This window comes from Conger conger, chromosome 8 (assembly GCF_963514075.1).
Source record: "Conger conger chromosome 8, fConCon1.1, whole genome shotgun sequence".
In the NCBI taxonomy this organism is placed as follows: Eukaryota; Metazoa; Chordata; class Actinopteri; order Anguilliformes; family Congridae; genus Conger; species Conger conger.
Genome location: NC_083767.1, coordinates 9094308 through 9112915, shown reverse-complemented (window position 1 = coordinate 9112915; position 18608 = coordinate 9094308). Strand labels below are relative to the sequence as shown.

Below are 18608 nucleotides of genomic sequence, written 5' to 3'. Positions count from 1 at the left end.
TGCTTTATTACCAACGCTAAATTGACGGCTGGAGAGTGTTCCGAGGGCTACTACATGGCAGGCTTTAGGACCGCGCTATTTCCGTCTTCCGATCCGAGAGGCTGATGGGTGAATCTCACACCGGTGCAAAGAAACCATGGACGAGTTACCTGAGACTCAACCATGCAATAACAAAACATAACAGCCTAGATGACGTGGGTTATTTGATTAAGTCCACAATTTGTACAGTCAAAAAATGTTCACCGTTTGTTTCTTTTAATCAAATCATTGCGTCGAATTCATTTTCTGCGGTCATCTTCCTTGGCTGGTTTGTTTTTCAGTGATGGAGCACATCCGAATGCCTAAGGTAAACTGGTTTCAATAAATGAAAATTAATTTATCTTGTGCCCCTGACGAAAGCTATATCTCCACGCGCATGTAGATTTCTTTCTGCGCAAAATGTGCCTGCACATCTTGCGCAAGTAGGCTATTTAACATTATTTTATATGCTTATACTTTCGTGCATTTTTAAGAGCAATAGCCTATTAAGAAATCAACCTATTGTTTATGAAGTTCGCGTTATCTTTTGGCCGATTGTAATAGGCCTAGTATAGTAGTATTGCTATAGCTATTAGAGATATTATCGCTGTGTGCCTTCAACCGGCTGACGTCATCAGTTCAGGCAATATCTACTATTGCGTGTTTGGAGATGTAAGATGCAGGTTAGCTAGCTAGCTGCCAACAGAAAAGCGAAATAAATATTTGCATTAACAGGCATGATGTTACGTTTTACGCCTGACTGTTGCAGTCAAGTTAACATTACGTAAACCGATGCCACTTTTGTATGGGTACATTTGCTTTTCCTGATGAAGGAAATCCAGTTGCATTCTGTAGCAAACGGTTGGCCTTGCAGTATAACGACAGTAAAATAAATGCGTGTCCATACTAACCATGGTTTTACCTGTTATGCACTTGGCCTACTACGGTAAATACAATTCTGTGTCCTAGCCAACTCGGTGCCCTGCACAGTCCATTCACTATTATTGTACTAATACAGTAGATATTGAACTATGCATGATTTCTTTCTTTGACTCGATACATTCCCCCAATAAAGTATTTTGTCCCATAAAGCACTTTGGTAACATTCCCTTTAGGCAATTTCAACAGAATATATTGTCTGCCACGCATGACATTTGAGAAATGAAACCAAAATCCAGTATGCCAGTATTAAATTGTCATATAAATGTAGAATTAATGATAATTTTAACATGGGACAAGTCAGTGCATGTTTGCAATGCTGCTTTATGAACTAATATGCACAGTTTGAAGTGTTCGATAACATTTTCAGGTGGAGAATGTCCATCTGCTCGACCGGATGAGCTCCAGAAAACTGTGTGTTGGCACACTGTACCTAACAGCAACCCATACCATCTTTGCCGAAAATGTGTCCGAAATGCGCAAAGAAACATGGGTAGGCATTGAGACTGATTTGGTACAATTTACATTACATTACATTAATGGCATTTGGCAGACACTCTTATCCAGAGCGACTTACAGTGGATTAGACTAAGCAGGAAACAATCCTCCCCTGGAGCAATGCAGGGTTAAGGGCCTTGCTCAAGGGCCCAACGCTGTGCGGATCTTATTGTGGCTACACTGGGGATTGGGACACCGACCTTGCGGCTCCCAGTCATGTACCTTCACCACTACGCTGCAGACCGCCCAAAAATTTAACGTTTTCATTTTAAGGGTCTGATATTTGAGCAAGTTATTGTATCTGAATTTTGCTGCTCAATAATTTCAGGTTTGGAAATGTTTTATTTATTTTTTCAAGCAAGTTTCAACCAGCTTTGTCTACATAAATCGTTTGTAATAGACAACATACATTCATCCTTTTCCATTCCTTTCTAAAGCACTGCTACTGTTTCAGAGATTTTCCGTTTGCATTTCCTTCCACCGTAGCATCAGTCGTGGTTGTAAAACATGACTTATTTTCTGAATCCTCCTGATTGCTTGTTTTGAGAGCAGTTTCTTGGTGAGGGAGCCTGGCACTGTACAGGCTGTAAATCTCCTGTCAAGGTACCCCTCGAGGGCTAGTTCACACACCCACCCACCGCCCAGAGCCCGTCGGAGCTGCTGCTGTGATAAACACTCTGCAGTCTTTAGGGCCGCAGTGATCCCAAGGCAGCATGAGCCTATTGTGTGATTTATGATGGGGTCCTTTGGGGTCACAACAACATTCTTGTTTAGTGCCTCCAAAACCCTCCACCTGGCTCTGTTGTCTTGGTTTTTGGGGAGTAGGGAACACCCTTGTCTCTGTATATACCCTTCAGGTGCTGCACAGCCTTGTGTGTGGTGTAGAGAAGCAGTCGACAATCGCAGCGGGCTGCCCGCTGCTCATCCGCTGCAAGAACTTCCAGGTCATCAAGCTTGTCATCCCCCAGGAGAGAGACTGCCAGGATGTGTATGTGTCCCTCATGCGCCTCACCAGACCAGGTGGGTCCTCCTTGACACGCCAGAGCAGAATATTTCATACTCTTCTTTGGTGTTCCAATTGCAGTCACAACATGGGGACAGCCCTTTAACCCTTTAAGGGGTGAGATCACAGATGTGTGGTTAGAATGCTCTTAACTGAACACTCTAATGCTGATGTAACAATCACTATTGGTAACATGGATTTAGAATTTTCAAAAATAAAAACATTCTAAAAAGCCTTCTGTTCAAAGGGTTTATGCGATGTTTATGGAACTGTGACAGCTATTCCCTGGCGTGTTGGCTTCCTGCTGGTTTGTTTTGGTGTGTGCCATATTCACCATGCTCTGTCTGCTTGTGTGTAATATCTTCCAGAGAGATATGGGGAATTGAGCTGCTTCTCCTTCAAACCCAAGCTGGACAAGGAGGCGAGAGGGCTGGCCTGGAGCTTTATAGACCTCAAAGCCGAATACAGTCGCATGGGCTTCCCCAACAACCTGTGGCAAATCACTCACGCTAACCACGAATACAGGGTGAGGACAGCCCTCATACTTCAACCGTAGAAAGTTTAGTCAACTCTGTAGTACAAATTTAAATATTCCTATATATCTTATTTATTCCGAAAGAAGTCATAATATTTTATTTGTTGAACTATTGAACTGCATCTTTAAATAACACCTTTTTTGTATTGTAGGGCAGAGAATATTTTAACTGCAAAACCTTTGAATTCATAGGCCTCTAGAAGAAGGTAAAGCCTAGGAAGAGAGACACTCCCTGGGGAGGCCTCAGAATGTTCTGCTCTACGTGTTTCTAGGGAGGCCTCAGAATGTTCTGCTCTACCTGTTTCTAGGGAGGCCTCAGAATGTTCACTCTACCTGTTTCTAGGGAGGCCTCAGAATGTTCACTCTACCTGTTTCTAGGGAGGCCTCAGAATGTTCTGCTCTACCTGTTTCTAGGGAGGCCTCAGAATGTTCACTCTACCTGTTTCTAGGGAGGCCTCAGAATGTTCTGCTCTACCTGTTTCTAGGGAGGCCTCAGAATGTTCTGCTCTACCTGTTTCTAGGGAGGCCTCAGAATGTTCTGCTCTACCTGTTTCTAGGGAGGCCTCAGAATGTTCTGCTCTACCTGTTTCTAGGGAGGCCTCAGAATGTTCTGCTCTACCTGTTTCTAGGGAGGCCTCAGAATGTTCTTTATTTATGTATTTATTTATTTATTTATTTATTTATTTATTTATTTACTTATTTACTTATTTACTTATTTACTAATTTGATTACCTTTTTTTGTGGATTATGCCATTTGGTCACCGTATGTTGTTCAAGAGGGCTATCAGGTGTAATTATGTTGAGAAAACATTGCGTTTGAAACCTGTTACCTGTGTGGTGTGTGCGGTAAGGTCCAGATTCTTATTTACGTGTCGTGGGGTGGGGTTGGGGGGTGATGTTTTTACAGGTATGCGATACTTACCCCTCCGACCTCTACGTGCCCACCTCGGCCACTCCGCCCGTTATCGTCGGTAGCTCCAAATTCCGAAGCAGAGGGCGCTTTCCCACGCTGTCGTACTACCGCCAAGATAACCAGGTGAGTTCTGCCTCAAAACCGCCTTCCAATCGTTCTCTACACACTGAAGTCCTCCCTCCATCAGCTCCTGTAGAGGTTCACACTGCCCTTTTCAAACTCATGGCAAACAGTTTTAAATGCATTTATTTATGGCCGTGCTGCTGGAGTAGCATATTTCCTGGTGGCTGCCAGAATTGCGTTAATCATATCTTTGAGCGCTGAATAATGTGAACCGTGTGATTTATTGTGCTTTTTTTGGATGCGGTGTTATTTCACATTTTATTATAACCTCCGTGTAGCCCGTCTCTGTGACTGAGTTAGTGACTGAGTGCGTATCCTCCGTGGACCTGGAATGAGCACCGTATATTACTGTGAAGCGCTCTGTGGTGAAATATTATGATATGCAGTTATAATAAGGTTCAGGCTGGGTTCTGCCGGGTGGGGTTTTTCTGGCACAGGCTCTGCTTCTCAAGGAAAGAAAAATGCTCCCCTCAGAAAAATAATATTTTCTTTTAGCTGCATTGATACGGACAGCATGTCAGGAAGATGAAGAGCGTTTGACATGAATTTGTGACCGTGAGTCTCGCTCATATCAGCAAGCTCAGGAGTAAAGTGCATGACATGACTCTACGAAATCACGTATGCGAATAGAGGTCCGTAGACTTGGTTTCTTTAAAATAATTGGTGGTAAAAAATCAAGGTTAGATTTTAGGGTTGAGTGTTGGGTGAGATGCAAGGTCGCACTCCCATGGATGTTAGTGCAGGCTGTGGATGTGTGTGTGCTCATATCTGCACTGCTCTGTGCTGTATTCATGAGCCGTGGGAGGAAGGCCCTGAACGGGGAAGACACAGGGGTTTCATCGGGTTTTCATTTGGCTCTTTGAAATATTAAAATACAAAGTAGCATGGTTTATTGATTACAGATTCCAGTTCGTTTTTGAAAATACATTTCTTTTTCCTTTCCCAACATAGAAATTGCATTAAACATCCTGTCATGATATACTGTATACTGCAAATTATTTACGAGATTATGATGAGAGTGATTTATGCTGTCCTTTTATCTTTATTTTACAAATCCTTTCTGGATTTCAGGAAGATCCATGCATGCTATAGGTGCCTGTATGAAATATGATTCAGTAAAAGCATATAGATAACATACTGTAAGTGGATCTCATGTCACTTTAATATGTGAATGTTTGTTTTCTTAGCTACAGACCTGAACCCAGGGCTTCATGGGCAGAACACATGTGTAACTGACCTACTTACCAACTGGCTGAAAAAAAAAAAAAAAAAAAAGCCCACGGTCAAGAAATGACTGTGCACAAAGACATGGAGCGTCTGTCAGTTTAGCCTAGCTGCACATAAAGGCATATTTCAGTTTAGCCTAGCTGCACATAAAGGCATATTTCAGTTTAGCCTAGCTGCACATGAAGGCATATTTCAGTTAAGGTTAGCTGTGCACAAATACATATCTGGGTTTAATCTGAGTGTACACCAAAACCTCAGTTTAGGCTAATTTGTCAGTTTTGGGAAATTGCACAAATACAAGTTAACGTTTCGGAAGAAATTACAAAAGGTAATTTTTCACTTTATTATGTCAATTATTATTAATTAGTTAATATTATTACTGTCAATAAATATATATTTTAGTTAGGCTGACTGTATGAACCTTAAACTGTAAAAACTTTAGATGTTTCGTTTTATACTGGAGTTCTATTCTTTGGAGCCACACATATGCCCACGTGTGCGGTATGGTTTCTAGATTGAGTGAGTTGCCAAATTGGGAATGAATCAGAGCCGGGAAACACGCACAGCTGGAAGCTTAATTGCAAATGAGGTGTGGCGCTGTCGGAACCGACGGCGAATGGTCTGGTGGGCGGGGACTGAATACATGGCGACCCTAATATGTGGTAGCATAAAACCTGTGCACCGTTTCTCCTTACCCCCCAGGCTGCGATATGTCGCAGTAGCCAGCCCCTGTCTGGCTTCAGCGCCCGGTGCATGGAGGATGAGAGCATGCTGCAGGCCATCATGAAGTCCAACCCTGGCAGCGACTTTATGTACGTGGTCGACACCAGACCCAAGGTGAGGATGGAGAGCCTGGAGTTTGGAAGGGGGCAGCCTGTATTGACCAAAGTACATGACTGGAACCCAGAAAGTTGGTGGTTCAAGCCCTGGTGTCATGACAAGATCCATGCAGCTGTTGGACCCTTGAGCAAGGCCCCTCACCCCACATTGCCCCAGGGGGGATTATCCCCTGCTTAGTCTAATCAACTGTAAGTCGCTAATAAACTGTAAGGGGGCGGGGAACAGGGGGTTATTTTCTGGTAGAGCAACGTTCTCCACATTCTCACACAAAGGAAACGCCCCCCACCCCAAATGACGTCTGACAGATGGTAGAAGTGAGTCACATGCTACCTGTAGGAAATGTATTTTGTATTATGCACTCATTTCTCACTCAAACTAAACTGCAGTTCTGGAATAGTGATCATTGGGTTCTTGTTCTCTTCCTGGCAAATTTTCAGCTGTTTAAAAGTTTTAGATTATTGCCAGAAAAGTGCTTGGCGGCATGTTTTTTATCTTTTTATCGTAACCATCCCCTTGAGTGTCTAAGCCAACAACCATCCGTCTCATCTGTTTCCCCTCCACCATACCACACATTACAGTATGGTTACCCCATTATCTGATGCCTGTAATTAAATGTTCATGTCAATGTCTGATTGACAGCCTGACGTACATTGAAGAACTGCATTAAGTGCCTTAACAGTACAGTAAGTACGTGTCTGTGCTCTTGGGTCAAGCCAGGTTGTCAGGACCTCCTCTGCTCTACATCATTGCTTGTATGTTCACCACACTGTGGATACAATAACAAAAATGTGAGAATGGGTTAATTTAAGGTTCATGCATTGAATTAATTTTTTAATAGTCTCATATATAATCTTGCCAGTTGTAATTTTGCATATTCTTTAAGGCACCCGCTGCGTCTCTGGTTAATGTATGCGGCTGTCAGACTGGTTAGTTGAATTCTCATCTAACTGTGATATACTTTTCTGGGTGTCTCCAGCTGAACGCCATGGCCAATCGGGCTGCAGGGAAAGGCTATGAAAATGAAGACAATTACTCCAACATTAAATTTCAGTTTGTTGGCATCGAGAATATCCACGTGATGAGGAACAGTCTGCAGAAAATGGTAGAAGGTAATACTGGACCTGCTTTCACTCCACTGTGTAAAGGGCATTTTAAAGATTTATTACCAAAGTACCAGACATAAAAGTAATGGACATAAACAAGTGCATTGGTACATAAGAACTTATGCAAGTTATTTGGTAATACAGTAATACTACAAAACCTCACAGAAAGACTCAAAAGGTTAATGTTCTCTGTTGCACCTAAAATGATTGCCACGGGGCGGGGAAAAACATGTGAAACATTTTATACATATGCAACCAAGGTATGCGCAACATTCATTGCATGATGTGAATGTGCTTAGGGCAACAAAGAAATGTATCTGTCTATAGCACTCCCACCACGTGTTTGCTGTTATGCAACATTTAAATCTATCAGTACTAGTTTATCATTCTGGCTTGTTTATATACAAATGTCCAAGGTTATTGTTTTGGATTTTAATGTATTAAAAACAAATACAAATGGGTTGAAAGAACAACATAGTCAGCATAAAGGTGTAAATTTGCTCTCTGACAATTTATAATTTTCTCTGAGAAAATACTGAGGACAACTGTGAAAGTAAATGTTCGGAGGACAACATGTCAGGTGTATTACATGGAAGTTGGAATTTCACTAAAAAGAAGGAAAATGAAGGTCAGTTCGCTGCAGAATTTGTACAGAATGTCTTTGTGCGGTACATGTACGCGTGACACCGGGCCACAGCTGTGCAGGATCTCTCTGCTGTGTGCCAGTGTTTACTTTACTCTCAGCTTTCCTAGCTGCTCCTGCTCTTCTCCCTTCAACCAGAGGAGCATTTCTGATGCCTCATGCTTTCTGTGTTTTTCTTTTACAATATTGAAGACGGGAACAGTCAGCAGTTATCATACCCCAGGAGCATTTCTAGGAAAATGTAGTGCGGAGAAAGAAGGCTTTGAATCCATCTGGATACCATTTCTAGTCTATTTTTGTTCCCCGGAGCAGATGAACAGGGACATGTCCCCCCCCTAGGCATGGATGGAGGGCGTGAGAATGATATGATTGAGTGTTTGAAAAATGTAATAGAAGTGGAAGCTGTGATAACCCCTGACCTCCAAAGCTCTGGGGACCCCATTGGTTGGCCTCAGACCTGGGCATTTATTCAAAATGCTTTAACCCCTTAGATTATCCTTAGATTTATTTCGATAATGTCTGCATTATTAATGGAACTTTAAAAGAAAAATCTATTTTTAGCCAAAAGCAACATTGAGAAATAATAGTTTCACATTTTAATTTTACTGGCAGTACATGTATTTCAAATGAGCGTTTCAAATGAGGCATATACGAGTCCATACTAGTTTATACTAGTGTATACTAGTCAGTCACGGTATATTCATTTGTTGCTCTCAATGCTTATTTGTGGATGGCCCCAGACACCTGTCTTCTTGGTTCTTTTCAGCCTGCGGATAAAAGCAGTACCGTTTAAAGTCCTGTTGGTACAGATCATCAGCATAACAGGCCACCTTCAGTAGTTCTACAGGGATAATGTGAAATCTAGTGTCGTTTAACACTTCATGTAGTGCTGAAGAATCGTAGCATTCTTTAGCAGACACTACCTGATGCAGCCCCGTTGAGATTTGCACCCACACTGTACGTCACACTGTATGTTCTGTCAGACTGTACGTCAAGGCCCTGACAAAGTAAACTGTCATCTGATACTTTGTTCCCAAAGGTATCCTACAAATATTGATTTGAACCTCTTAGGTAGTAAATTACTTTCCTGCTCTGTATGTGTTCCAGGAAAACAAATTAAAAATGCATTTAGCCATCTCAAATTAACAGTACATTTGGACACTTGTTTTCTCGTTCTTCAAAAAGTGTCACATCATGCAGCACAGGGTGAATTCTACAATATCCAAATCAAATATTGATCTAGTCCAGAACAGGCATGTGCATCTCAGGGGGAATGACTCAAGATATTTTAAGAACAATAAATATTTATGAAATATTTGTCTTCATTATACCATATCCTATTTTGGCTAGTGTTCTCTCTGGTTTAAATGCCTGTCATTTTTTCATATGTTCCTAAAATCTGCTACTCACTGTTATTTATGCTGTGATATGAAAAGAGTGTGTGTGCGTGTGCATGCAATGTTCTGTGTAGTCATTCATTGAAATAGGTAATCCCTTCTGCCAATAGAATAAGATGGTAAAGATTTGTGAATGGTAAGTGCTGTCTGCATTCAGTTGCCATAGTCCAGAATAATAATATACTGTTGCAGCTTAAAATGCTTTGATCTCGACAGCCTAGAGATTGGATTTGACTGTGAACAGATTATTTTGACAGTTGTATTTCCTTGTGCCAAGAGATTTTGGAAAGATTACCTGCTCAGTAAATCTGTCATGATGTAGATCTGCAGTCAGTGGTTCACTCCTCCGGTGGCTGGGGGTAAATTTAGGGGAATAGAGGTAATTAGCAAAGAAACCATGCCGGTTACCAATGCATGCCAAAGTCAGGTGATTATTTCAGTTTTTTATTCAGTCCCTGCCAGACACCTGCCTTTTATTATATTGCTTGCTTTGCTGTTTATTTGGGGTTTTCAGTAGAGAAAACCCCCAAAAAAGTAGAGAGTTGTTATTTTTTCCCCTGTTCAAATGATCTATTTGTAGGTTTGTTTCATAGAGTTACTCACAACAGGTTAGATTAGGTGAGGAGGTTAATGGAGGTCAAGTTGTCCTGGCTCTCTAAATATGGCAATGATCCCTCAGTTAATTATTCTCATGATTACTCATAACACTGGTGATTTATCATACTGCTTATTAGAACATTCTTTCTTACCTTGTGCCTTTCCTCAACTTGAGGCTAAAAGTGAGGAACACGCCCATAGCACATATGATAGTGTTACCTCAATGGTACTCTGTGTTTTCTGTTTTCTATTTTCTGATTAAAGGTATAGACATTGAATAAAAATAAACTACAGTTCCCAGAGTTCATTGACACCATATAATTTAGATGACATATTTGTTCATAAGGTGTTCTTATCCAGACCAAGGTCACATTTTGCACATTGTCCTTGTGCAAAGCTAGGTAGGTACTGAAAAGAGTGAGTTTAAGTACAGGGTTAAAAAGTACTTAATTCTGCTGAAGTTTAAGTGATGTTCAACAGCAGGCTATTTGCTTTGTAGTCTGACAGTGCAGCTGTAAGACTACATGAATCTGCATGGGGCCAAAGACCAGGATAAGCCCCTCCAGCGCATATGCTGCACAGTACTGCTTCTCCATGGGCAATCTTTGTGTATCGTTTGTAAACCACGGGGGGTAGGAGTTGGTGTGCACATGTCGGCTCTCTATAAAAAATTCCCCTGAGGGTACATCTGTCTCCAGAATAAACTTATGAATAGTTATTTTAATTTATCTGGCATTTATTTCGTTTGGTTTGCGATTTTGTCGGTTAGCACGGATGCCATCGCTTACAGTATACCTGCATTATTTTTTCCCCCTTTCTTCCTCTGCCAATCCTGCTCTATGTCTGCAGTGTGCGAGCTCAAGTCTCCGTCCATGGGGGACTTCCTGTGGGGGCTGGAGAACTCCGGCTGGCTCAAACACATCAAGGCCATCCTGGACGCCGGCATCTTCATAGCCAAGGTGGGCCTGGGGGGGCTGGGAAACCCCCTGACCGTCTGGCTGGGGAGGGGAGTGGAGGCTGACGGGTTCTCTGTCTCCTGTGTGCGGGCAGGCCATGGTGGAGGAGGGGGGTCAGTGTGCAGGTTCTCTGCTCGGATAGCGGGGGAGGGAGCGGAGGCTGACGGGTTCTCTGTCTCCTGTGTGCGGGCAGGCCGTGGCGGAGGAGGGCGTCAGTGTGCTGGTGCACTGCTCGGATGGCTGGGACCGGACCGCTCAGGTGTGCTCTGTGGCCAGCCTGCTCCTCGACCCCTACTACAGGACTCTGAAGGGCCTCATGGTACACGCTGCGTACACAGGCACATCTGCCACATCACACATGCACGTGCTGTACACACACACACACACACACACACACGTGCTGTACACACACACACGCACACACATACGCACACACATACTCGCACACGCATACACACGTGCTGTACACACACACATTCTCACACACACACACATACACACACGCGCTTGCTGTACGCACACATACTGTACACATACTTACACACATTCACACACACACGCCGTACACACACACATGTACTTGCACATTCACACACACATGATGTACACACACACATTACTGTACACATACACACACGTGCTGTACACACACACATTCTCACACACACACACACGTACTTACACATACGCACACACACACGCACATATACTGTACACACACACACACACACACACACTTACACACGCACCCACACATACACACACACACAAATTCAAATGTAATTTTAAATGGATAATTTTTTTTTGCCAGTGACTCAATAACCCATGATGACTATCTATTAAATCTATTAAAAATCTAAAACTGAAATCCCATTTATATACGTATTCAGACCCTTAATTCAGTACTTTGTAGAAGCCCCTTTGGCAGCAATTACAGCTTCAAGTCTTCTTGGGTAAGTCTCTACAAGCTTTGCACACCTGGATTTGGGCAGTTTATCCCATTCATCCTGGTAGATTCTTTCAAGGTCAGTCAGATTGGATGTCTGTGAACTGCCATCTTCAAGTCTCTACAGATGTTGGGGTTTAAGTCTGGTCTGGGCTTTGGCTGGGCCACTCAAGGTTGGTCAGCGGGTCATTGTCATGTTGAAAAGTGATGACAATGACCCTCTGACCGACCATGAGTGGCCCGTCACCCCATTAATCCTTACCTTAATTCTGACCAGTCTCCCTGTCCCTGCCGCTGAGAAGCATCCCCATAGCATGATGCTGCCACCACCATGCTTTACTTCAGGGATGTTATTAGCCAGCTGATGGGCAGTGTCTGGTGTTCGCCGGATATAGTGCTTGGAGTTCTACCCAAAGAGTCCAATTTTTGTCTCATCAGACCAGAGAATCTTTTTCCTCATGCTCTCAGAGTCCTTTAAATGCCGTTTGGCAAACTCCAAACTCAGGAGTGGCTTCCGTCTACTCTACTTCCAAACCTCTGTTAGATTGACTGTTGGGTTCTTGGTCATCTCCCTGACCAAGGCCCTTCTTGCCTGGTTACTCAGTTTGGTCGGACAAACTCTAGGAAGAGTCCTGGTGGTTCCAAATTTCTTCCATTTCACTATCATTGATGCCACTGTGCTCCTGGGAACACTCAAAGCTTTTATAGTTTTATACCCTTGCCCTGATCTATACCTTGCCAGAATTTTATCATGGAGGTCTACAGAGAGTTCCTTTGACTTCATGGCTTGGTTTTTGTCCTGACATGCAGTGTGAATTGTAGGACCTTATATACACAGCTGTGTGCCTTTCTAAACAATGTCCAATCTATTCAGTTTGCCGCAGGTAGACTCCAGAAATTTCTAAGAACATGTTTTCGCTTTGTCATTATGGGTTATTGAGTTTAGATGGATTAAACCACAATTTTAATCAATTAAAAATGTAATCTACATCACTGTATCCCCATTTGAAATACGCTCCTCTTTTATTTTAGGACTCAAAACATAAAATATGTGTTTTGATTGTATATTTGTGGTGTTTTTTGTATATTTTATTTCTCTTTACAGTTGGTTGTATGAATCAGTTATGCAGTTATCATGATACCAGAATTTACACACATAAATGAAGTGCCCTCAACAGGACTCCATTCCATTCCATGCCATGTACAGGATTGCTGACGTTTACTGACATGCATTCACATTGATGCTGTCTTATTGCTCAGTTACCAGGAGAACATAATTGAGGTCTGATGTTCATAATGTAATGTAAGTGGTCCCTTGCTGTGCTTACATCTTCTTTCCTTTGATCAAAAGGATTACTGTGTCTCACTGGATTTTTGCCAAAGTTCACATCACATAGAGAATTAAATCAATTTAATGAAATGCCTTCCCTTTTATAATGCATGATGGTGTTGGAGTTATCACATAATACGGACTCATCATTTCAATTAACCAAATTAACACTTATACATCATTTTCTCTGTTTGAAAGTGCACGTAATCTGGCAATTCAAATGCTTAGAAGTAGACATTTTATCATTGGATATCACTGGATATTCAGTGGACACATTAAGAAAAGAATCGTGAAGTATACAGTAATTATACAATAACAAAGAATATATAGTATACAAGTATAAACAATTACTGTAAAATCTGGTAGATTCGACCCAGGTTTAATATAAATGATCAGTAATCTATACAAACTTTGTTTCTTTGTGCACTCATTTGGTTATGTGAAGTAATGGCTGGGTAATTCAGGAGCTGAAGTCCTACGGTAGTCCTCCTCCTCCTCCTCCACTGAGTACACTCTCACTGTTAGCTGTTCTTTCCCCCTGTGTGCAGGTACTCATTGAGAGAGACTGGGTATCATTCGGACACAAGTTCTCCCACCGGTGAGCTCACTGTTTCATGTGAACTGAATGTATTTGAATACTTTATAATATTTGGATATTATTGCTGATGTACAACATCAGCGTAGCTATGGTTGGGTGGATTTATATATTAATATCTTTTATATGATTTTTTATTTAAGATTGATATTATCAGCACTTCTCCCTGTTATTCAGCAGTGGTTGAACACAAGAAGACTGCTCTGTTGTTCTCATTTATGTTATGCACAATCAGAACATACAAAAAAATATATAAATACAAATATTGACTCATTCTGACTGACTCCTGAAGCTGCATTGGTTTTTGCTGCAATATCTTTATTCTCTTCAGTTCTGGTAATGAACTATTTCTACAGCTAACCCGGTAGCGAAAGGCCCATGCTGTGTCTAAATGTGCTTCAGACTCCTGGGTCAGGTTCTGCCTTGTTAAATCACCCTTCTTCTGGCCTCTCAGGTATAACCATCTGGACGGAGACCCTAAAGAGGTGTCCCCCGTCATCGACCAGTTCATCGAGTGCGTCTGGCAGCTCATGGAGCAGTTCCCCTGTGCCTTCGAGTTCAACGAGAGGTTCCTCGTCCAAATCCACAGCCACGTCTACTCCTGCCAGTACGGCAACTTCCTGTGTAACAGTCAGCGGGAGAGGAGAGAGCTTAGGCAAGAGAACTTCCTATTTCAACCTGCTGTGCTTTCATCTTTCATTCCTTAAGCATCTGGGCAGTTTGTGGGAAATTTGTGGTAAAACTTAACATTGACGTGACTGTGAAGGAAGAGTGTGATCCATCCCTATGGACATCTCAGTCAGTGGTACACAGTCCAGCTTGTTCATGTGTGAATTTTTGGATAACTATCTCTATGGAAAGGACTGCAGCTCCTTGTTGAGAACATACATTAAAACTGTTGGGGAGACAAGTCCTGTCTTGCAAATGTGCTGTATGTCCAGTGGAGCACGTAGAAATGCAGACATGCCGGTCGACCCAATTTTGTCATTAGCTTGGACTTGTTCATGAAAACAAAGGGTAAAAACTGTGTTGGTGGTTCTGCCTGAGGGTTGTACTTGACATGGTGTGTGTGTGTTTGTGTGTGTTTGTGTGTGTTTGTGTGTGTGTGTGTGTGTGTGTGTGTTTCCTCAGGCTACGTGAAAGGACTCACTCTGTTTGGGCATACTTGTGGAAGAACAAGGCTGACTTCATGAATCCTCTGTACAGACCAGACCACAGTCAGGCTCAAGGAGTTCTACGGCCAGTTACCACCCCCTACTGTTTTAAGTGAGTTACTACATATGCGCACCTTGAATTACTGTTTAACAATGTAGAATTCACCATAGACAAACACATGCTCATTATTTGCTTTATTTTACTTTTAGTTCAAATGAGAATAACGATTAATTCTACATTTTAAAAAAAGATCACATTTTTCTATAGCTTACCGTGTGTACTTGCATAAGTGCCTGTGTGCGTGTGCATGTATTACAGTGTATATATACTCAGTAATTATATAGCAGTGCTATGCTTCATTTTTATTAATATTTCATTAAAATTAGATACGTTTCCTACAGCTAGTCAAAGTATTGTAGCGAATAACGTGAGCCACTGTACATGATATCAAGTACTGTTGTTCACATGTTCATCTATTTGGACTGACTGTAGGAAACTGTCCCTCGTTAGCTGGTTGCTTCGCATAGAAGGGCTTGGGCTGTGGTGCTAGGTCAGTATCCTGCTGACCTAGTGTCCTGCTGCTACCCTGTACACAGGTTCTGGAGGGGCTTGTATAACCGCTTCGACAAAGGCCTGCACCCACGCCAGTCTGCCCTGGACTGCCTGATGGCTGTGGCTGAGGAGACTCAGCAGCTAGAGGAGGAGCTGACCGTGCACCAGGAGGTAAGTTTATTATAATAGTTATTACAATAAACTATTGGTGTTAAATTAGCTATTTGGTGTAATTTTGTTGTGTTGTTTTGTTCCCCCATTCTTCTCAGAGAATAGAAAAGCTGCGAAAGAATCCAGGAATGAAGATCGTCATGGAGACAGATCCAGTGGAAATTAGCAAACATGTCCGGGCTCCTTCCTCGGACAGCACCGTGGCCAACACCCCTCAGGACTACAGTGGCAGCCTGGGCCAGCAGGGGGAGCCAGAGAGCGCCCTGCTGATCCTCCCTCGGGACACGCTGAAGAGCTCAGACCCTGACCTCTCCGCCAACAGTGACCAGGAGTCGGGCGTGGCGGACCTGAGCTGCCGCTCGCCCGGCGGAGGAGACTCCCTACCCAGCGAGGATAGCGCCAAGGACCCGGACTCGGACGAGGCCGTCTACTCCGCTGCCTGAGCACAAATGGGTGGAGCAAATATGCAATGTCAGGGGCGAGCTTCGCTTTGCAAACACGGCTGTGAAATATAAACTTAAGACATAAACTTGGGGCCAGTATGACTTGAATTCACAATTAGAGGTGAGTGGTGTGTATAAAGTTGTATCATTTTATGTGAAATGTAGTCCCCCCCCCATTTCTCATTGGCCATTTTATGTGTATGTGTATTTGTCTTCCATGCAAGGAGAATGTGAATCATTACAGACTGATGTGAATCTGTTTTTGAAGACACAATTGCTCTTGGCTGGGAAAAAAATATATTTGGTCCAATGTCAATTCATTAAGCATTTTTATCATCCACTGAAGTGGGGAAAAATAAATATTGAACAAAGAAGTATTAAATACCCAAATCTTAGAATTTTAATTAAACACAAATAAATGATGACAGAGGAAGACCAAGTTGTGCATTATTTTGTATTTCTTCTGAGGCAGTGCTTGGGTCATTCTACGAAGAGCTAAAACTTTAGGAACATAAAATTTGTGATGAGTAAGTCTGACTAAGCAGTTTCTCCATGGTTAATCTCCATTTAAGTTTCATTTAAAAGTGCAGTTAGAAAATAATTGTCAGGTGAGCTACTATGAAAGAGCTTGTGTTGTGCTTTCACTGTCCTCTTTAAGCCATAGTGTGGACACTGCTGCTGCTCCCACCTGGAAATTTCCCTTTCATCTGCTGACAAAATGTAGCCTAGCCAGGATAGCGCTTTTGTTACCAAAGAAAATGGTACTCTGACCTAATTCTACCTTTCATAGAGGAGTAAATGCAGGACAGGGTGTGCAGAGATTATGCTTGACCCTGCTGTTGTCATAAGCCAAATCAAAGCAGCCAAAGGAAGCCCATCTCTGCTTCATCGTCGCCAAAAAACTAAAAACATATTTTCACTGAATTAAATCAACTCTATGGCCATGAATCTCTGTTATCATCAATGAAAAAGCAATACAATGAGTGTCTTTTTTTGTCTGTTTGCATCTACAATACCTCTTTTACACTGAGGGTTACATAGCTTACATTATTGTTCACTTTTGCCTCTAGAAACTTCTGTATATTGAGGTATGTTATGTTCAGAATACCAGTACCACCGAACAACTATAGAGTCTCTTTGAGAAACAATCAAGGAAATACAACAGAAAAATCTTACTTGCTTATAAGCAAATATCGTGATTTATTTAAATTGACATTGTATGTTTATATGTATTTATATGTAAAGTGGAGAAGTAATATGTTATGCACCCTGTGGTATGCTGATAGTGGATGAGATGAGGAGCATTCTTTTGACTATTTTGAGGTCCTTTCAGAAATATCACAAGTTTAATTCATGTATTAGCAGTGTTTATGGTTGCTCTGGCATATACATGTAGAAACGGCAACAGACTTCCAGGGGTCTGTGTGAATTAATAGAAGTAGACTTGTTATTTTTGGACATACAATGTAACATCAGCCAAGAATGTCTGAAATGTTTACTACACATGCAGGATCAAACACATATTTGTATATAATGTATGCAACATAATTTGTCTGATTATGTATATAATTAAATAAAATGAATACCTGTTAAGTTTGTCTCAGACTTTGCAATATGGTACACTTCCACTTAAACTTCTTTCCTTAAATATGTTTCAGCGCACACACACTCTTAATATTTGTCGGATTCAGAAAAAGTTTGACATACATGGGAATATCATGTTATTGCTGAGGACTTTTTGGAATTTTGACATTCTTTTTGAAATAGCATTCAGAAATAAATTGTGGCGTTTCCATAGTACCTCCCGCCCCCTGTGCTAACTCTGTATCACATTTCAAGGTAAAATGGCATTACGTGTATTCATACCTCAATGCTCACTCATTGTCTAATTGGGCGGCCTGTAGCGTAGTGGTTAAGGTAAATGACTGGGACAGGCAAGGTTGGTGGTTCAAATCCCAGTTTTGCCACAATAAGATCCGCACAGCCGTTGGGCCCTTGAGCAAGGCCCTTAACCCTGCATTGCTCCAGGGGAGTATTGTTTCCTGCATAGTCTAATCCACTGTAAATCGCTCTGGATAAGAGTGTCTGCCAAATGCCATTAATGTAATGTCTATATGATCACCAAAAAATGAGAAACCACTACAGCAACATTCTCATTCAAGACATTTTGAATTGTCTTGGGTATGGCATACACTTTGAACAGACACAAAAAAGAAGAAGCCTCAGTATGTCTGTTGTATGTATAGAATCTAAGCATACTCTGATGATTTCACTGGTTGAACAACCACATTCAATTCTTAGGAAATACTATTGAACTTTTGTAACTGAAGAAAATTGGTAACATAAAAAAGCTTTGAAAGTATTTAGGCATTGTTAGAACAGTTACACGTTAGGACCCCTTAAACACAGACTTTTATTGGACAATTGGATTTGATTCCTCTGTGAATGATCTTACGTACGTCTGTTCTAACACAAAAATAAGGTGCAACTAAAGGTATAAAACACCTTCATTTAAATTTAAACTAAGCTGAGGTATGAGGTACATTCAAACTTGCTGCTAAGATAAGGGATGAAATAAGGTCTTTATTTAGGGATTGCATTTTCCTACAGAGTGCAGTTGTAGC

General features: G+C 41.8%; 1 protein-coding gene across 1 annotated transcript; it reads left to right on the top strand.

Moving 5' to 3' along the window:
* The first annotated feature begins 122 nt into the window (after nt 1-122).
* Nucleotides 123-17577, top strand: mtmr7a (myotubularin related protein 7a). Its single transcript, XM_061251700.1, has 14 exons — nt 123-346; nt 1328-1450; nt 2313-2475; nt 2827-2984; nt 3901-4029; nt 5959-6093; nt 7073-7205; nt 10686-10795; nt 10986-11111; nt 13617-13666; nt 14118-14318; nt 14795-14929; nt 15415-15541; nt 15640-17577. Exons 1-14 carry the CDS (start codon nt 323-325, stop codon nt 15982-15984), a joined length of 1959 nt encoding a protein of 652 aa, XP_061107684.1. The 5' UTR covers nt 123-322; the 3' UTR covers nt 15985-17577.
* Nucleotides 17578-18608: the final 1031 nt, after the last annotated feature.